Raw genomic sequence first — 17951 nt, forward strand, 5'->3', positions numbered from 1 at the left:
ACTCCCGGTGTCAGTGACATCAAGAGTAATACGACTCCCGGTGTCAGTGAGGACACAGTGTAACGCGACTCCCGGTGTCAGTGACGACACAGTGTAACGCGACTCCCGCTGTCAGTGACATCACAGAGTAATGCGACTCCCAGTGGGAGTGACGACACAGCGTAACGCGACTCCGGTGTGAGTGACGACACAATGTAACGCGACTCCTGGTGTCAGTGACGTCACAGTGTAAAGCGACTCCCAGTGTGAGTGACGACAAAGAGTAATGCGACTCCCGATGTCAGTGACGACAAAGAGTAATGCGACTCCCGATGTCAGTGAAGACAAAGTGTAACGCGACTCCCGGTGTCAGTGACATCAAGAGTAATGCGACTCCCGATGTCAGTGAGGACCCAGTGTAACGCGACTCCCGATGTCAGTGACATCAAGAGTAATGCGACTCCCGATGTCAGTGAGGACCCAGTGTAACGTGACTCCCGGTGTCAGTGACGACACAGCGTAACGCGACTCCGGTGTCAGTGACGTCACAGTGTAACGCGACTCCCGGTGTCAGTGACATCACAGAGTAATGCGACTCCCGATGTCAGTGAAGACAAAGTGTAACGCGACTTCCGGTGTCAGTGACATCAAGAGTAATGCGACTCCCGATGTCAGTGAGGACCCAGTGTAACGCGACTCCTGGTGTCAGTGAAGACAAAGTGTAACGCGACTCCCGGTGTCAGTCACGACACAGTGTAACGCGACTCCCGGTGTCAGTGACATCACAGAGTAATGCGACTCCCGGTGTCAGTGACATCACAGAGTAATGCGACTCCCGGTGTCAGTGACATCACAGTGTAACGCGACTCCCGGTGTCAGTGAGGACACAGTGTAACACGACTCCCGGTGTCAGAGACATCAAGAGTAATGTGACTCCCGGTGTCAGTGACAACACAGCGTAACGCGACTCCCGGTGTCAGTGAGGACACAGTGTAACGTGACTCCCGGTGTCAGTGACAATACAGCGTAACGCGACTCCCGGTGTCAGTGAGGACACAGTGTAAGGTGACTCCCGGTGTCAGTGACGTCACAGCGTAACGTGACTCCCGGTGTCAGTGACAATACAGCGTAACGCGACTCCCGGTGTCAGTGAGGACACAGTGTAAGGTGACTCCCGGTGTCAGTGACGTCACAGCGTAACGTGACTCCCGGTGTCAGTGACAATACAGCGTAACGCGACTCCCGGTGTCAGTGAGGACACAGTGTAAGGTGACTCCCGGTGTCAGTGACGTCACAGCGTAACGTGACTCCCGGTGTCAGTGACGTCACAGTGTAACGCGACTCCCGGTGTCAGTGACGTCACAGCGTAACGCAACTCCTGGTGTCAGTGACATCACAGTGTAAAGCGACTCCCGGTGTCAGTGACATCACAGAGTAACGGCGACTCCCGGTGTCAGTGAGGACACAGAATAACGCGACTCCCGGTGTCAGTGAGGACACAGTGTAACGCGACTCCTGGTGTCAGTGACATCACAGTGTAAAGCGACTCCCGGTGTCAGTGACATCACAGAGTAACGGCGACTCCCGGTGTCAGTGAGGACACAGAATAACGCGACTCCCGGTGTCAGTGAGGACACAGTGTAACGCGACTCCTGGTGTCAGTGACATCACAGTGTAAAGCGACTCCCGGTGTCAGTGACATCACAGAGTAACGGCGACTCCCGGTGTCAGTGACGTCACAGTGTAACGCGAGTCCCGGTGTCAGTGACGACGCAGTGCAACATATAAAGTCAGTCACGTCACGCGGTCTTGTGATGTCACTGGCAGTGTCACTGTGTTCACACGCTGTACCTTGTGCTGGCTCAGCTGTTGTTTTATATGATCCTGGCTGACGCTGGTGTCAATCTGCTGAGATTCCAGGGTGTGATCCACCTCTTCCAGCCATTCCAGAAGCTTCTGTCCAGACTCGCTGTACTGTGGGACAACATCATATCAGTCAGTCCCAGGAGGAGCGCCTCACGGCCACCAGGGGCCACTGCGCAGGATTCAGTATGGAGGTGCTCACCTGCTTGGCCTGTCTGCGGGCCCCGTCTAGCCTGCGGCCCCTCTCTGCGGCCCGCTCCTGCACTTTGCCCAGTCTTTGGCGGGCGCTCTGCACCAGGCTCTGCGTCAGGTCACTCTCCTGCTTGCGGCTCACGTCCTTCAATCGGGAACAGACCGACTCCAGATCGTAAAGCTTCAGGTCGTACGTGCCAATCTCCTGCAGCAAACTCTATAAGACGGAAGGGAAGATGGCGCATGAGGGGCACGAGCAAAGCAGTGCGGCACATCTCCCCTCCGGTCATCCCAGAGCTGTGCTCACTATTCTGCTGCACATCTCCCCTCCGGTCATCCCAGAGCTGCGCTCACTATTCTGCTGCACATCTCCTCTCCGGTCATCCCAGAGCTGCGCTCACTATTCTGCTGCACATCTCCTCTCCGGTCATCCCAGAGCTGCGCTCACTATTCTGCTGCACATCTCCCCTCCGGTCATCCCAGAGCTGCGCTCACTATTCTGCTGAATATCTACCCTCCGGTCATCCCAGAGCTGCGCTCACTATTCTGCTGCACATCTACCCTCCGGTCATCTCAGAGCTGCGCTCACTATTCTGCTGTTGCATTGTGTCTTATCCTCCAGTCAACTCCACAGCTGCAGTCACTATTCTGCTATTACATCGTGTCTTATCCTCCAGTCACCTCCAAAGCTGCACTCACTATTCTGCTGTTACATCGTGTCTTATCCTCCAGTCACCTTCAGAGCTGCAGTCACTATTTTGCTGTTTGTTACATCGTGTCTTATCCTCCAGTCACCTCCTGAGCTGTAGTCACTATTCTGCTGTGACATTGTGTCTTATCTCCAGTCACCTCCAGAGCTGCAGTCACTATTCTGCTGTTACATTGTGTCTTATCCTCCAATCACCCCCAGAACTGCATTTAAAAATCTACAGTGATATCATGTCTCTGCTGATTAATGTCCAAATCACGTCTCTCGCCAGCCAGCTGGATTGTGGGGCCCCCGTCATCTACTTTGAGCCCTCTAAGTTGTATGTTGCACCTTGTGTTCCTGGATCTGGTTGGTGACAGTCTCCATTATGATGCTCGGGGGTCCGGCAGTGTTAAGACGTCCCTCCGCCTGTCCAATCCACTGTGACACTTCCTGCATGGTGCGGTGGAATTCTGTGATCACGGCCAGGCCCTCGGACAGGCAGACCTGAGGCACAGATACAATGCCAGGGTCAGTGTCAACACTCTGGGGCGAAGACCACGCAAGGGTCAGCACCAACACTCGGGGGCAGACAGTATGCCAGGTTCTTAGCCAACATTCGGGGGTGAGCAGCACTCCAGGGTCAGCGCCAACACTCGGGAGCGAGCAACATGCTAGGGTCAGCGCCAACACTTGAGAGCGAGCAGCACGCTAGGGTCAGCGCCAACACTCGGGAGCGAGCAGCATGCCAGGGTCAGCGCCAACACTCGGGAGCGAGCAGCACGCCAGGGTCAGCGCCAACACTCGGGGGCGAGCAGCATGCTAGGGTCAGCGCCAACACTCGGGGGCGAGCAGCACGCCAGGGTCAGCGCCAACACTCAGGGGTGGACAGCACGCAAGAGTCAGTGCCAACATTTGAGGGCGGACAGCACGCCAGGGTCAGCGCCAACACTCGGGGGCGAGCAGCACGCCAGGGTCAGCGCCAACACTTGGGGGGCGAACAGCATGCTAGGGTCAGCGCCAACACTCGGGGGCAGACAGCACGCAAGCGCTAGTGCCAACACTCGGGGCGAGCAACAACCCAGGGTCAGCGCCAACACTCGGGGGCGAGCAGCACAACAGGGTCAGTGCCAACACTCGGGGGTGAGAAGTACACTAGGGTCAGTGTCAACTGTCAGGAATATGATGTATTTGATTCTCTATTATCACGCACACTGAGCTCTGCTACATCCATTAGGTCTGGGTACAAACACACGCTGTGCGCTTTTGACCCCCATTCCTCCCAGCTCCTTCTCCCTGCTGATAACACAGCTGTAACATGAAACTCCAGTGTGTGACTCTGTTCCCCCTCCCTCAAGAATGCGGGGTGTCACGGATCCCAGGGAGGATAACTTTATTATCCCACCCGCTCACACCAATTTGTCATGAATTGGGGTTGTTTGGTTGCCCCTGGTTCCTTCTGAAGGGGATTTATCTATATCACATTTCCCAGTTCTGGTTTGGAACTTGCAGCTCTCTGGCGCCCCCTTACCCTCAGGTCAGACAGGGTACTGCACCTAGGATAATTAGTCAACAGAAAGTCTGCCTTACTTTGTACTGGATAATGGGCATGCTGCAGCGAGGGAGATATAGCTACTCCCACTCAGGCGGGAACAATAATTATCAATGCAGTCCGTTGCTACTAAGCCTCCCAAACACACAGGACAAATCCCGCTGCCACCAGCTCCGATTTCTTAATTAATAACGGGTCCGGAGCAAATCCAGATTAGTAGCGTAATTCACTTCAGAGGACGTGACAGTACATTATAGAGCAAGGAAAACAAGGCTAGTAATTTTATATATTTTACTCAAAAAAGGTAGGCAGTGTTTACAGAAGTATAAAAAGTCTAAAAATATATTATAAAATTATCGTATGTACAGTACAATTACAAATAAAATGGGATTAAAGTTGAAATACACTTACAGTTCGTAATGTCATTTCATCTCATGGCAGACCATTTGCTGTGGGGGATGGGCACACATCTAGATGCATTACAGATCTGTCTCGCAGCTAGACCCAGGACAAAAGACTAGTGAAGACTGATGCCTCACTCAGTTATCTCCCTGCCTAAAACAAAGGCACTCCTCACTCAGAGGCTGAATACTCCCCTTTCTTAGAGTTCTGACGAGCCATTTCTATACATAACTCGCTGTATGAACGTCGTAAAAGAACGACACAATGCTCACCACATCAGGGGGGTTCTTTTAAGTATTAACACGGCGTAGATAACGGAGAAATACGTTCGTTGCATTTTGTGAGTTTAGATCCTAGCGATTTCAGTGAGTTATAGATCTCTCGGTGGACATTCGGAATATGTAACCCTTATCTCTCTATCCCTGATCGGTGCCATTATACATCACTTTTCAAGAACAAAAGAGTCCCATGCGGTTGAAAGTTGCTGTACCAGTTATCGCTGGTATCAGGCGGGAGGGGAATGAGGGATTTAGACAGGAGACTGGATTTCGCAGCACAAAGCCAAAAAAATTCCTCAGTATGTTGCTGGTCTCACATTACAGCTCCATAGCAGGGGGAGGGAAGAAGAGTGGTTTAGCATTCCAGCCTTGTGCAGGCAGGCAGAGGAAACTGCAGCTGAGACCTCTGTATGTGTAAATGAGGTAATCAGAACTTCTTCCTATTTCCTGACAGGGGGGGGTTAGCAGAAACCCCTTTCTTTGTTTCCAGCTGTCAAGGAATATGAAGAATTTCTTATTATTTCAATTACACATACAGGGCTCTCAGCTGCAGTTTCCTCTGCCTGTATGTGCCTGTGTGCGATTTCACTCTCCCTACCTCTCCCCTGCTACACAGCTGTTATCTGAGACCAGCGTGCCAGCAGCCCTCACTGAGGAGTTTTATAACCTTAACCCCTTTACCCCCAAGGGTGGTTTGCACGTTAATGACCCGGCCAATTTTTACAATTATGGCCACTGTCCCTTTATGAGGTTATAACTCTGGAACGTTTCAACGGATCTTGATGATTCTGACATTGTTTTTCTTGTGACATATTGTACTTCATGTTAGTGGTAAAAATTCTTTGATATTACCTGTGTTTATTTGTGAAAAAAATGTAAATTTGGCAAAAATTTTGAAAATTTCGCAATTTTCTAACTTTGAATTTTTATGCCCTTAAATTACAGAGATATGTCACAAAAAAATACTTAATAGGTAACATTTCCCACATGTCTACTTTACATCAGCACAATTTTGGAACCAAAATATTTTTTTGTTAGGGAGTTATAAGGGTTAAAAGTTGACCAGAAATTTCTAATTTTTACAACACCATTTTTTTAGGGACATTTGAAGTCATTTTGAGGGATCTATATGATAGCATATACCCAAGTGACACCATTCTAAAAACTGCACCCCTCAAGGTGCTCAAAACTACATTCAAGAAGTTTATTAACCCTTCAGGTGTTTCACAGAAATTTTTGGAATGTTTAAAATAAAATGAACATTTAACTTTTATTCACAAAATATTTATTTCAGCTCCAATTTGTTTTATTTTACCAAGGGTAACAGGAGAAATTGGACCCCAAAAGTTGTTGTCCAATTTGTCCTGAGTACGCTGATACCCCATTTGTGGGGGTAAACCACTGTTTGGGCGCATGGCAGAGCTCGGAAGGAAAGGAGTGCCATTTGACTTTTGAATGCAAAATTGACTGGAATTGAGATGGAACGCCATGTTGCGTTTGGAGAGCCCCTGATGTGCCTAAACATTGAAACCCCCCACAAGTGACATTATTTTGGAAAGTAGACCCCCTAAGGAACTTATCTAGATGTGTGGTGAGCACTTTGACCCACCAAGTGCTTCACAGAAGTTTATAATGTAGAGCCGTAAAAATAAAAAATCATATTTTTTCTCAAAAATGATCTTTTCGCCCCCAATTTTTTATTTTCCCAAGGGTAACAGAAGAAACTGGACTCCAAAAGATGTTGTAAAATTTGTCCTGAGTGCGCCGATACCCCATATGTGGGGGTAAACCACTGTTTGGGCGCATGGCAGAGCTCGGAAGGGAAGGAGCGCCTTTTGACTTTTCAATGCAAAATTGACTGGAATTAAGATAGGACACCATGTCACGTTTGGAGAGCCCCTGATGTGCCTAAACATTGAAACCCCCCACAAGTGACACCAAGTGAACTTATCTAGATGCGTTGTGAAAACTTTGAACCTCCAAGTGTTTCACTACAGTTTATAACGCAGAGCCGTGAAAATAAAAATTCTTTTTTTTTCCACAAAAATTATTTTTAGACCCCAGTTTTGTATTTTCCCAAGGGTAACAGAAGAAATTGGACCCCAAAAGTTGTTTTCCAATTTGTCCTGTGTACGCTGATACCCCATATATAGGGGGAACCACCATTTGGGCGCATGGCAGAATACGGAAAGGAAGGCGCGCCGTTTGGAATGCAGACTTAGATGGATTGGTCTGCAGGTGTCACATTGTGTTTGCAGAGCCCCTGATGTACCTAAACAGTAGAAACCCCCCACAAGTGACCCACATATTGGAAATTAGACCCCCCAAGGAACTTATCTAGATGTGTTGTGAGAACTTTGAACCCCCAAGTGTTTCACTACAGTTTATAACACAGAGCTGTAAAAATAAAAAATCTTTTTTTTGTTTCCACAAAAATTATATTTTAGCCCCCGGTTTTGTATTTTCCCAAGGGTAACAGGAGAAGTTGGACCCCAAAAGTTGTTTTCCAATTTGTCCTGAGTACGCTGATACCCCATATGTTGGGGTAAACCCCTGTTTGGGGGCACGGGAGAGCTCGGAAGGGAAGGAGTACTGTTTTACTTTTTCAACGCAGAATTGGCTGGAATTGAGATCGGACACCATGTCGCGTTTGGAGAGCCCCTGATGTGCCTAAACAGAGGAAACCCCCCAATTCTAACTGAAACCCTAACCCAAACACACCCCTAACCCTAATCCCAACCATAACCCTAACCACACCCCTAACCCTAATCCAACCGTAAATGTAATCCAAACCCTAACTTTAGCCCCAACCCTAACCCTAACTTTAGCCCCAACCCTAACTTTAGCCCCAACCCTAACCAGAACCCTAACTTTAGCCCCAACCCTAACTTTAGCCCCAACCCTAACCCTAACTTTAGTCACAACCCTAACCCTAACTTTAGCCCCAACCCTAACCCTAACTTTAGCCCCAACCCTAACCCTAGCCCCAACCCTAACCATAACCCTAACCCCAACCCTTACCCTAACTTTAGCCCCAACCATAACCTTAACTTTAGCCCCACCCCTAATGGAAAAATGGAAATAAATACATTTTTTTAAAATTGTATTATTTTTCCCTAACTAAGGGGGTGATGTAGGGGGGTTTGATTTACTTTTATAGTGGGTTTTTTAGCGGATTTTTATGATTGGCAGCCATCACACACTAAAAGACGCTTTTTATTGCAAAAAATAGTTTTTGCATCTTCACATTTTGAGAGCTATAATTTTTCCATATTTTGGTCCTCAGAGTCATGTGAGGTCTTGTTTTTTTGTGGGACGAGTTGACGTTTTTATTGGTACCATTTTCGGGCACGTGACATTTTTTGATCGCTTTTTATTCCGATTTTTGTGAGGTAGAATGAACAAAAACCAGCTATTCATGAATTTCTTTTGGGGGACGCTTATTCCGTTCCAGGTTTGGTAAAATGGATAAAGCAGTTTTATTCTTCGGGTCAGAACGATTACAGCGATACCTCATTTATATTTTTTTTTAATGTTTTGGCGCTTTTATACGACAAAAACTATTTTATATAGAAAACAATTATTTTTGCATCGCTTTATTCTGAGGACTATAACTTTTTTATTTTTTCGTTGATGAAGCTGTATGGCAGCTCGTTTTTTTCGGGACAAAATGACGTTTCCAGCGGTACCATGGTTATTTATATCCGTCTTTTTGATCGCGTGTTGTTCCACTTTTTGTTTGGCAGTATGATAATAAAGTGTTGTTTTTTGCCTCTTTTTTTTTTTTTTACGGTGTTCACTGAAGGAGTTAACTAGTGGGACAGTTTTATAGGTCGGGTCGTTACGGACGCGGCGATACTAAATATGTGTACTTTTTTTTATTATTTAGATAAAGAAATGTACTTATTGGAACAATATATATACAGTATATATATATATATATAAAATATATATATATATATTTTTTTTCTATATTTAGGAATTTTTTTTTACACATGTAAATATTATTTTTTTTACTTTTTTACATTGCCCCGGGGGGGGGGGGGGACATCACATTATAGTGACAGATCGCTGATCTGACACTTTGCAATGCACTGTGTCAGATCAGCGATCACACAGGCACTGCGATCACATCGCGTTGCTCCGAGGATCTCAGGGAAGCATGCAGGGAGCCCCCTCCCTGCGCGATGCTTCCCTGTGACGCCAAATCATCTTTGATCGCAGTGTTTCTGGGGTTAATGTGCCAGGAGCGGTCACATAGTGCCGGCTGTCAGCTGCTGATCGGTGATGACGTACTATCCCGTCGGTGGTCATACGGGCCCATACCACCTCGACGGGATAGTATGTCAGATGTCAGAAAGGGGTTAAACTGTAAGTACAAGTAGAAGCACATGGAAAAACCAAGGTTTCTTTGTCCTTGCTAACGTAAATATCATAGCACTGATTAATGATAGAAGTGGGACAAATACATTTTTGACATGTGCCTCGGTAGAACTACCAGCCAGTTTTCTAGGTTCCAGAACCAGCACAAATGTGAAACGGATTACTTCTTAACCGGGTCACCCAGCTACCCCATGTTTATACTTAAATGAACCCCCATGTCACGCTAAGCATAATGACATGGGTGTCATCTTTCTACAAGGTTCATATGCTGAGATATGTGGGATGATGTTTTTCATATACTCAAGAAAGAGGAGTGCATTCCATAGCTCTGCTCACCCCACAAGGTCATCCGGGGGGGGGAGACCCTTACTTTTGGGCAAAGGTATAAAACTCAGAGGCCCAGACAAGGGGGGTCTTTTGCTGGGGGATTCAGCTACGACAGGCTGTGCAATCTGACCTGAAGATTTTGGGGAAGGTCCCCGCCCCCGCCACAATATCGCATGCCATTGAATGATATGAAAGAACTGTAAGTTGATTTTCACCTTTCATCCCTGTTATTTTTGTAATTGTCTGTACATACGATACTTGTCTTCTTTTATAATATCTTTTTACCCTTTTGTAAACACTGCTTTGTTTCTCCTTGCTCTATAATGTACGGTCACGTCTTCTGAAGTAAAATTACGCTACTAGTTGGGTTGGCTCCTGACCCATATTGATTTAGAGATAGGAGCTGGTGGCAGCGGATTTGTCCTGTACTTTTGGGGAAACTGGCAGCGACGGACGGCGTAGATAATTATTGTTGCCACCTGAGTGGGAGTAGTTATATCGCCCTCGCTGCAGTGTGCCCATTAGCCAGTACATAGTAAGGCAGCCTTTCTGGTGACTAATTATCCTAGGTGCAGTACCCTGTCTGACCTGAGGGTAAGGGGGCGCCGGAGAGCTGCAAGTTCCAAGCCGGAAATGGGAAGTGGAAGTGGGATATAGATAAATCCCCTTCAGAAAAGAACCGGGGCCAACCAAACAACCCCAGTTCATGACATATTGGTGTCAGCAGTGGGGATGTTAAAGTTATCCCTCTGTGATTCGTGACATATTGGTGGCAGTGGTGGGATGATAAAAATATCCTCACTGTGATTCGTGACACCAACCATGTGCGTTCTGTTGGGTATGAGAGTTATTCAAGAGGGAATAATTCGACCCCAGGTAGTGAGATAGATGTGAAAGTTACATATTTGGGATGTGCCAGGGTAGAGCGACACGCACAGTATTTCTCTAAGCTCAGCGCCTAGCAGAAACAGAGCATCGGATTACTACTTAACCGGGTGTCACGATAATGCCAAAAATGTCCTATTGTGAGTTTAGTTTCAGAAGGACATGGCTTTCTACACACACAATGCAGCTGCGACCCCCCTTTCTCCCCCCCCTCTGCATTCCTCCATCCAATGGCAAAGCCTAGAGCAGCAACACTGGGTAACTTGAACCTAGTATGTGAGCAGAGTGTGGCTTAAAACTGCAGGTGACCAATCCTGTAAAGCTACTCGTGGTCCCTCCCCTCTCACTCAGGAATGCCTTTGTCTGAGACTTTGGAAAAACGTAAAAAACTATCAGATCAGTGCATATCATTAACCAGCCCCTTTAGTGATGTCACAAGCTCAGAGTCAGAGGTTCCTGCACTTAGCCCGGCTTTCATTCTTTGCCAGGGACCTTAATGCATGAAGACTCTTTGTCATGCATTGTGATGTCTGGATCCTCAACCAGCATGGTTAGCCCGCAATGACGTAGGTAAAATGTGAGTGTAATCTTTTATTTTAATCCTTATTTTATTTGTAGTTGCAATGTACATATGATTGTCTCCTTTCTAATATCTTTTCATACTTTGTAAACACTGCCTAATTTTTCAGGGAGTAAAATATTTAATTTCTAGCTTGTCTCTTCTGCTCTATACGACTGTGCGTCCTCTGAAGTGAATTGCGCTACTGATTTGGGTTGGCTCCGGACCCGTTAATAGGAGCTGATGGAAGCCTACTTTGTTCTGTGCGATTGAGAATCTTTGCAGCTACGGTGGCGTTGATAATTATTGTTCCCGCCTGTGTGGGAGTAGTTATATTGCCCTCGCTGCAGTGTACCCAATAGTCAGTACACATCAGGCAGCCTTTCTGGCGACTAATTACCCTAGGTGCAGTACCTAGTCTGACCTGAGGGGAAGGGGGTGCCAGAGAGCTGCAAGTTCCAAACCGGAACTGGGAAGTGGGATAAAGATAAATCCCCTTCAGAAGGAACCAGGGGCAACCAAACAACCCCGGTTCGTGACAAATTGGTGTGAGTAGTGGGGATGATAAAGATATCCTCACCAGGATCCCTGACACATTGGGAGGATCCGTGACATAGTGCTGGCAGCACGGTGTGAACCGTGACACTGGGTCACACAGCTACCCCATGTGTAGACTTAAATGGAAGCTAACGTCGTGAGAAGACATGTAATACTTTCGCCGTCACTCTACGAGGTTCCCAGCATATGCTATGACAGGTAAATTTAAATGTAAGTTTATTTTCAACTATAATCCCTCATATACTTTTGTAAATGCTGCCTAATCTTTTTGGAGTAAAAGCTATAATATTTACTAGTCTTGTCCTCCTTGCTCTAAAACGTACCCTAAGTCCTCTGAAGTAAATTACGCTACTGACTGGGTTGGCTCCTGACCCGCTATTAGTCATAGGAATAGGAGCTGGTGGTAGCAGATCGTACGGAGCTTGTTGGGTAACGCTGGCAGTGATGGAATGGGTTTAATAAGTGTATTGCTCGGCTGCGAATAATTATATCACCCTCATGGCAGCGTGCCAAATACCCAGTACATGAGCAGGTAGCCTTTCTGGGGACTAATTATCCTACGTGCAGTTCCCTGACTGACCTCAGAGTAAGGGGGCACCAGAGAGCTGAAAGTTCCAGACCGGAACTGATAAGTGTGATATAAATCCCTCAAGAAAGAACTGGGGGCACCCAAACACCCCCCAGTTCTTTCTTTAGGGATTTATTTATATCTCACTTCCCAGTTCCAGATTGAAACTTGCAGCTCTCTGGCTCCCCCTTACCCTGAGGTGAGTCAGGGAACTGCACCTAGGATAATTAGTTGCCAGAAAGGCTGTCTGCTCTTGTACTGGCTATTGGGCACGTGCCATGAGGGTGATATAATTATTCCCAGAAGCAGCAGAGCAATACACTTATTAACCCCGTTCTGTCACTGCCAGCGCTACCCAACAAGCTCCGTATGATCTGCTGCCACCAGCTCCTATGACTAATAGCGGGTCAGGAGCCAACCCAGTCAGTAGCATAATTTACTTCAGAGGACTTAGGGTACGTTTTAGAGCAAGGAGGAAGAGACTAGTAAATATTATAGATTTCACTCCAAAAAGAATAGGCAGTGTTTACAAAAGTATATACAAAAATATTACCAAAATGAGACAATTATAATATGTACAGACAATCTATATATATAATTGTCTAAGGGTTTTTCCGTCTGTCTGTCTGTCTGTCCTGGAAATCCCGCGTCTCTGATTGGTCGAGGCTGCCAGGCCTCGACCAATCAGTGACGGGCACAGCATGGCGACGATGATGTCATAAAGGTTGCCTCGACCAATCAGCGACGGGCAGTCTGCCGCGAATTCGCCTCGACCAATCAGCGACGGGCACAGTATCGACGTAGATGTCATAATGGTTGCCATGGTGACGATGATGTCATAAAGGTTGCCTCGACCAATCAGCGACGGGCACAGTCTGCCGCGAATTCTGGAATCATCATTGTCCATATACTACGGGGACATGCATATTCTAGAATACCCGATGCGTTAGAATCGGGCCACAGTCTAGTTACAAAATAAAAGGGATTAAAGGTGAAAATAAACTTACACTTGTTTTATATCATGGCTGACCATGCGGCGTGGGGGAGGGGTGACATCAAAATGCATCACAGAGTCTCTCTTTAGCTGCCTCCCTGGGCAAAAAACCTTGTGCAAAATGACCTCCCACTATCTTATACCCCCGACTGTGACATCACTGAGTGGGCTGAGTTATGAAAGCACTCCTCTTTTCAAAGAGACTCAGAACTTTATTAAAACTCATATCCGTCATAGTGTACACTGGGAACCTCGTAGAGTGACGACGAAAGTATTACATGTCTTCTCACAAGGTTAGCTTCCATTTAAGTCTACACATGGGGTAGCTGTGAGACCCGGTTAAGTAGTAATCCATTTCTCTGTTTCTGCTAGGCGTTGAGCTTAGAAAAATAGTGTGTGTGTCGCTCTACCCTGGCACATCCCAAACATGTAACTTTCACACCTATCTCACTACCTGGGGTCGAATTATTCCCTCTTGAATAACTCTCATACACAACAGAATGCACATGGTTGGAAAAAACAACGGGTTTTCTGCTAACCCCCACATTCTTGAGGGAGAGGGAACAGAGTAACACACTGGAGTTTCAAGATATAGCTGTACACTGTGTTCCAAATTATTATGCAAATTGGATTTAAGTGTTATAAAGATTTAATTGTGTTGTTTTTCAAATAAACTCATGGATGGTATTGTGTCTCAGGGCTCAATGGATCACTGAAATCAATCTTAAACACATGTGATAATTAGTTTTCCAGGGGATTCTAATTAAAGGAAAACTACTTAAAAATGATGTTCCAAATTATTAAGCAGGCCACAGGTTTAAAGCAATATGGGAAATAAAAAGGATCTCTCTGCTGCTGAAAAGCGTTAAATAGTGCAATGCCTTGGACAAGGTATGAAAACATTAGATATTTTACGAAAACTTAAGAGTGATCATCATACTGTGAAAAGATTTGTGACTGAAACAGCACAGAGTTCATGCAAATAAAGGCATAATGAGGAAGGTTTCTGCCAAACAAATTAATTGGATTAAGAGAGCAGCTGCCAAAATACCATTACAAAGCAGGAAACCGTTATTTGAAGCTGCTGGTGCCTCTGGAGTCCCTCGAACCTCAAGGTGTAGGATCCTTCAAAGGCTTGCTGTGGTGCATAAACCTAGTATTCGGCCACCTCTAAACAGTGTTCACAAGCAGAAACGGGGGCCCAGACATACATGAAGACTCATTTTCAAACAGTCTTGTTTACTGAGGAGTGTCGAGGAGCTCTGGACGGTCCAAATGGATGGAGTAGAGGATGGTTGGTGGATGGCCACCATGTCCCAACAAGGCTGCGACGTCAGCAAGGAGGTGGAGGAGTCATGTTTTGGGCTGGAATCATGGGGAACCAGCTGGTAGGGCCCTTTAAGGTTCCTGAAGGTGTGAAAATGACCTCTGCAAAGTATATAGAGTTTCTGACTGACAACTTTCTTCCATGGTCTAAAAAGCAGAAACGTGCCTTCAGGAGCAAAATCATCTTCATGCATGACAATGAATCCCTCTGAGTCATTGGCTGCTATGGGCATAAAAGGAGATAAACTCATGGTGTGGCCACCATCTTCCCCTGACCTCAACCCTATAGAGAACCTTTGGAGTATCATCAAGCAAAAGATCTATGAGGGTGGGAGGCCGTTCACATCAAAACAGCAGCTCTGGGAGGCAAAGAAATACAAACAGAAACTCTCCAAAAACTCACAAATTCAAGAATTGTGAAGGTGACATCAAAGAAGGCTCCTATGGTAACATGTAACTTGGCCCGTTAGGAGGTTTTGGAGTTAAATACCTTTTTTGCTCAGTGAATGTGACCTCCTAATGCTGCAAATTCCACAAATGAGCATTACTAGTTCTTTATATCAAATGTTTAGAAATTCTACTGTGCCTAATAATTTGGAAAAGTGAATTGTGAGGTTTTATTCATTTTGGAGATTATACTGTTATCATTGGGAGGTTTCTTCAATAAAATTCGATGTATAATCTAACGGGTGATGACTTTTATTAGACTGACTGTCATTTGCACCGATCATTTAGGAAAATCCGAGAAAAATATAATTTGCATAATAATTTGGAACATGGTGTATTGTCAGCAGGGAGAAGGAGCTGGGAGGGAGAGGGTCAAAAGCCCACAGCGTGTGTCTGTACCCAGACCTAATGAATGTAGCAGAGCTCAGTGTGCGCGAGAAAAGAGAATCAAATACATCATATTATTGCTGACACCAACACTCGGGGGCGAGCAGCACGCTAGAATGTACAAAGACCATCCAGTCCCAGCTGCTTAAGAACCTACCTTCCGTTCCTGCACCTTGGTGGCTGTGATCTCCCACTTCTGCTCAAGGACTTTGAGCTGATGATCAACACTTGAACCTCTTTGTTGGAGGTTAGAGGCCAAAAGGCGCTGCAGGCGATCTCTGACACTGTTGTATGTGTGCTGCTTACACTCCATCTCTTTGCAGAGTTCCTGACAAAACAGGATGACCAAGGAGAGGGTTGAGGAAGAGTGCAGAGCACAGGGAAGACTACTGAGAAAGGGTGCAGAGCACAGGAGACGGGACTAAGGAAGAGTGCAGGAGAGACGACTGAGAAAGAGCGCAGGAGAGACGACTGAGAAAGAGCGCAGGAGAGACGACTGAGAAAGAGCACAGGAGAGACGACTGAGAAAGAGCGCAGGAGAGACGACTGAGAAAGAGCGCAGGAGAGACGACTGAGAGAGTGCAGGAGAGACGACTGAGAGAGCGCAGGAGAGACTGAGAAAGAGCGCAGGAGAGACGACTGAGAGAGCGCAGGAGAGACGACTGAGAAAGAGGTCAGGACAGGACTGAGAAAGGGCGCAGGAGAGACAACTGAGAGAGCGCAGGAGAGACGACTGAGAAAGAGCGCAGGAGAGACAACTGAGGAAAAGCGCAGGAGAGACGACTGAGGAAGAGTGCAGGAGAGACAACTGAGGAAGAGCGCAGGAGAGACGACTGAGAGAGCGCAGCAGAGATGACTGAGGAAGAGCGCAGGAGAGACGACTGAGGAAGAGAACAGGAGAGACGACTGAGGAAGAGAACAGGAGAGACGACTGAGGAAGAGAACAGGAGAGACGACTGAGGAAGAGAACAGGAGAGACGACTGAGGAAGAGAGCGGGAGAGATGACTGAGGAAGAGCGCAGGAGAGATGACTGAGGAAGAGCGCAGGAGAGATGACTGAGGAAGAGCGCAGGAGAGACGACTGAGGAAGAGCGCAGGAGAGATGACTGAGGAAGAGTGCAGAGCATAGGATGGAGCAGATCTCTTACCAGGTGTTTAGTGAGAGCGTCTCTGGTGGATTCTGGATGCCCCCAGAAAGGTTTAGAGAAGGACAGTCGCGCCTCTGCCTGCTCCAGCCACTGCAGAAGGTCAGTGATCTCTATGGTCACATCCTGCACCTGTGAAGAGAAGTTGTACTATTAGGCTGCCGTCACACTAGCAGTATTTGGTCAGTATTTTACATCAGTATTTGTAAGCCAAAACCAGGAGTGGAACAATTAGAGGAAAAGTATAATAGAAACATATGCACCACTTCTGCATTTATCACCCACTCCTGGTTTTGGCTACAAATACTGATGTAAAATACTGACCAAATACTGCTAGTGTGATGGCAGCCTTACTGTTTCAGCACTGGATTACTGTGCCACTGGGCCTTCATTGGATCACTGGGCCATCCTTGGATCACTGTGTCACTGAGCCATCATTGGATCACCATGTCACTGGCCCATCCTTGGATCACTGTGCCATCCTTGGATCACCGTGTTACTGGGGCATCCTTGGATCAGATAACAACAGGAGGACAAAAAGAGCAAACTGATTCTATCTAAAAGATATATCATTTTATTATATCATAGAAAAGGTAAAATGTCACAACAATATATAGAACACCTGCGCCTGTGCCAAGAATTGCCTGCGCCAATGTCCTACGCTGTTCTACCTTTGCCTCATCAGATGGGTCAAGGGAATTTAAAATCAGACAACGTATCTCTTGTGGTACTTCTAATGTTATATACTATGGCACCTGTTCGTGCCCCAAAATATATGTGGGCCTTACCACAAGAGAATTAAGAATATGGGTACGTGAACATGTGCGGGGCATTGGCGCGGCCAAGGCAGTGTCCGATACTTCGGAATTGGATACTATTCCTCGTCATTTCAAGTTACATCACAATTGTGACGCCAGTATTTTGAAAGTGAGGGGGATTGATGCCCTCCATCTTGGTATAAGAGGGGGCGACAATAAAAAACTTCTAGCCCAAATCGAGACAAGGTGGATCGTCCAATTAGATACCATGATACCGAAAGGCCTCAATGAATATTTAAGCTTTGCCCCTTTTTTGTAGTCCTCCTGATATTTGGTTTCCTAGACTCCTGTCCCCACATGCCCCCATGTTTATCAACCCCGTGGATGTGTTTTTAACTTTTTTAATTTTATTTATTTATTTATTTTTTTATTTAGTGTTTGTGTGTCTGCTGATTTATTGCGCCCCCGTATTTTCTCCTACTGGGCCCAACTTTCGGACTGAAAATGACCCCGGACTTCATCTCATTATATGGGAAAATTACAGCATTCTCACCGAGTTTGGATGATTTCAACTTTTGTAATTTGTCTACATTTTGTGATGTTATAGTTATATGCAGCTATGTTGTTACACAGCAATTTTTTTTTTTCTTTTCATCCAGT

General features: G+C 46.4%; 1 protein-coding gene across 4 annotated transcripts in view; it reads right to left on the minus strand.

Annotated features, from left to right (window-relative positions):
* Positions 1 to 17951, minus strand: part of LOC143783170 (microtubule-actin cross-linking factor 1, isoforms 6/7-like) — a 347588-nt gene that overhangs the window by 75903 nt on the left and 253734 nt on the right. For all 4 annotated transcript variants that reach the window (XM_077271554.1, XM_077271553.1, XM_077271555.1 and 1 more), the window contains 5 exons: positions 16537 to 16665; positions 15546 to 15716; positions 3074 to 3229; positions 2045 to 2251; positions 1831 to 1953 (listed from right to left, as the gene is read on the minus strand). In XM_077271554.1, the coding sequence (XP_077127669.1) occupies positions 1831 to 1953; positions 2045 to 2251; positions 3074 to 3229; positions 15546 to 15716; positions 16537 to 16665 (786 nt within the window). The remainder of the gene's footprint in view (positions 1 to 1830; positions 1954 to 2044; positions 2252 to 3073; positions 3230 to 15545; positions 15717 to 16536; positions 16666 to 17951) is intronic.

This window comes from Ranitomeya variabilis, chromosome 6, assembly GCF_051348905.1.
Source record: "Ranitomeya variabilis isolate aRanVar5 chromosome 6, aRanVar5.hap1, whole genome shotgun sequence".
In the NCBI taxonomy this organism is placed as follows: domain Eukaryota; kingdom Metazoa; phylum Chordata; class Amphibia; order Anura; family Dendrobatidae; genus Ranitomeya; species Ranitomeya variabilis.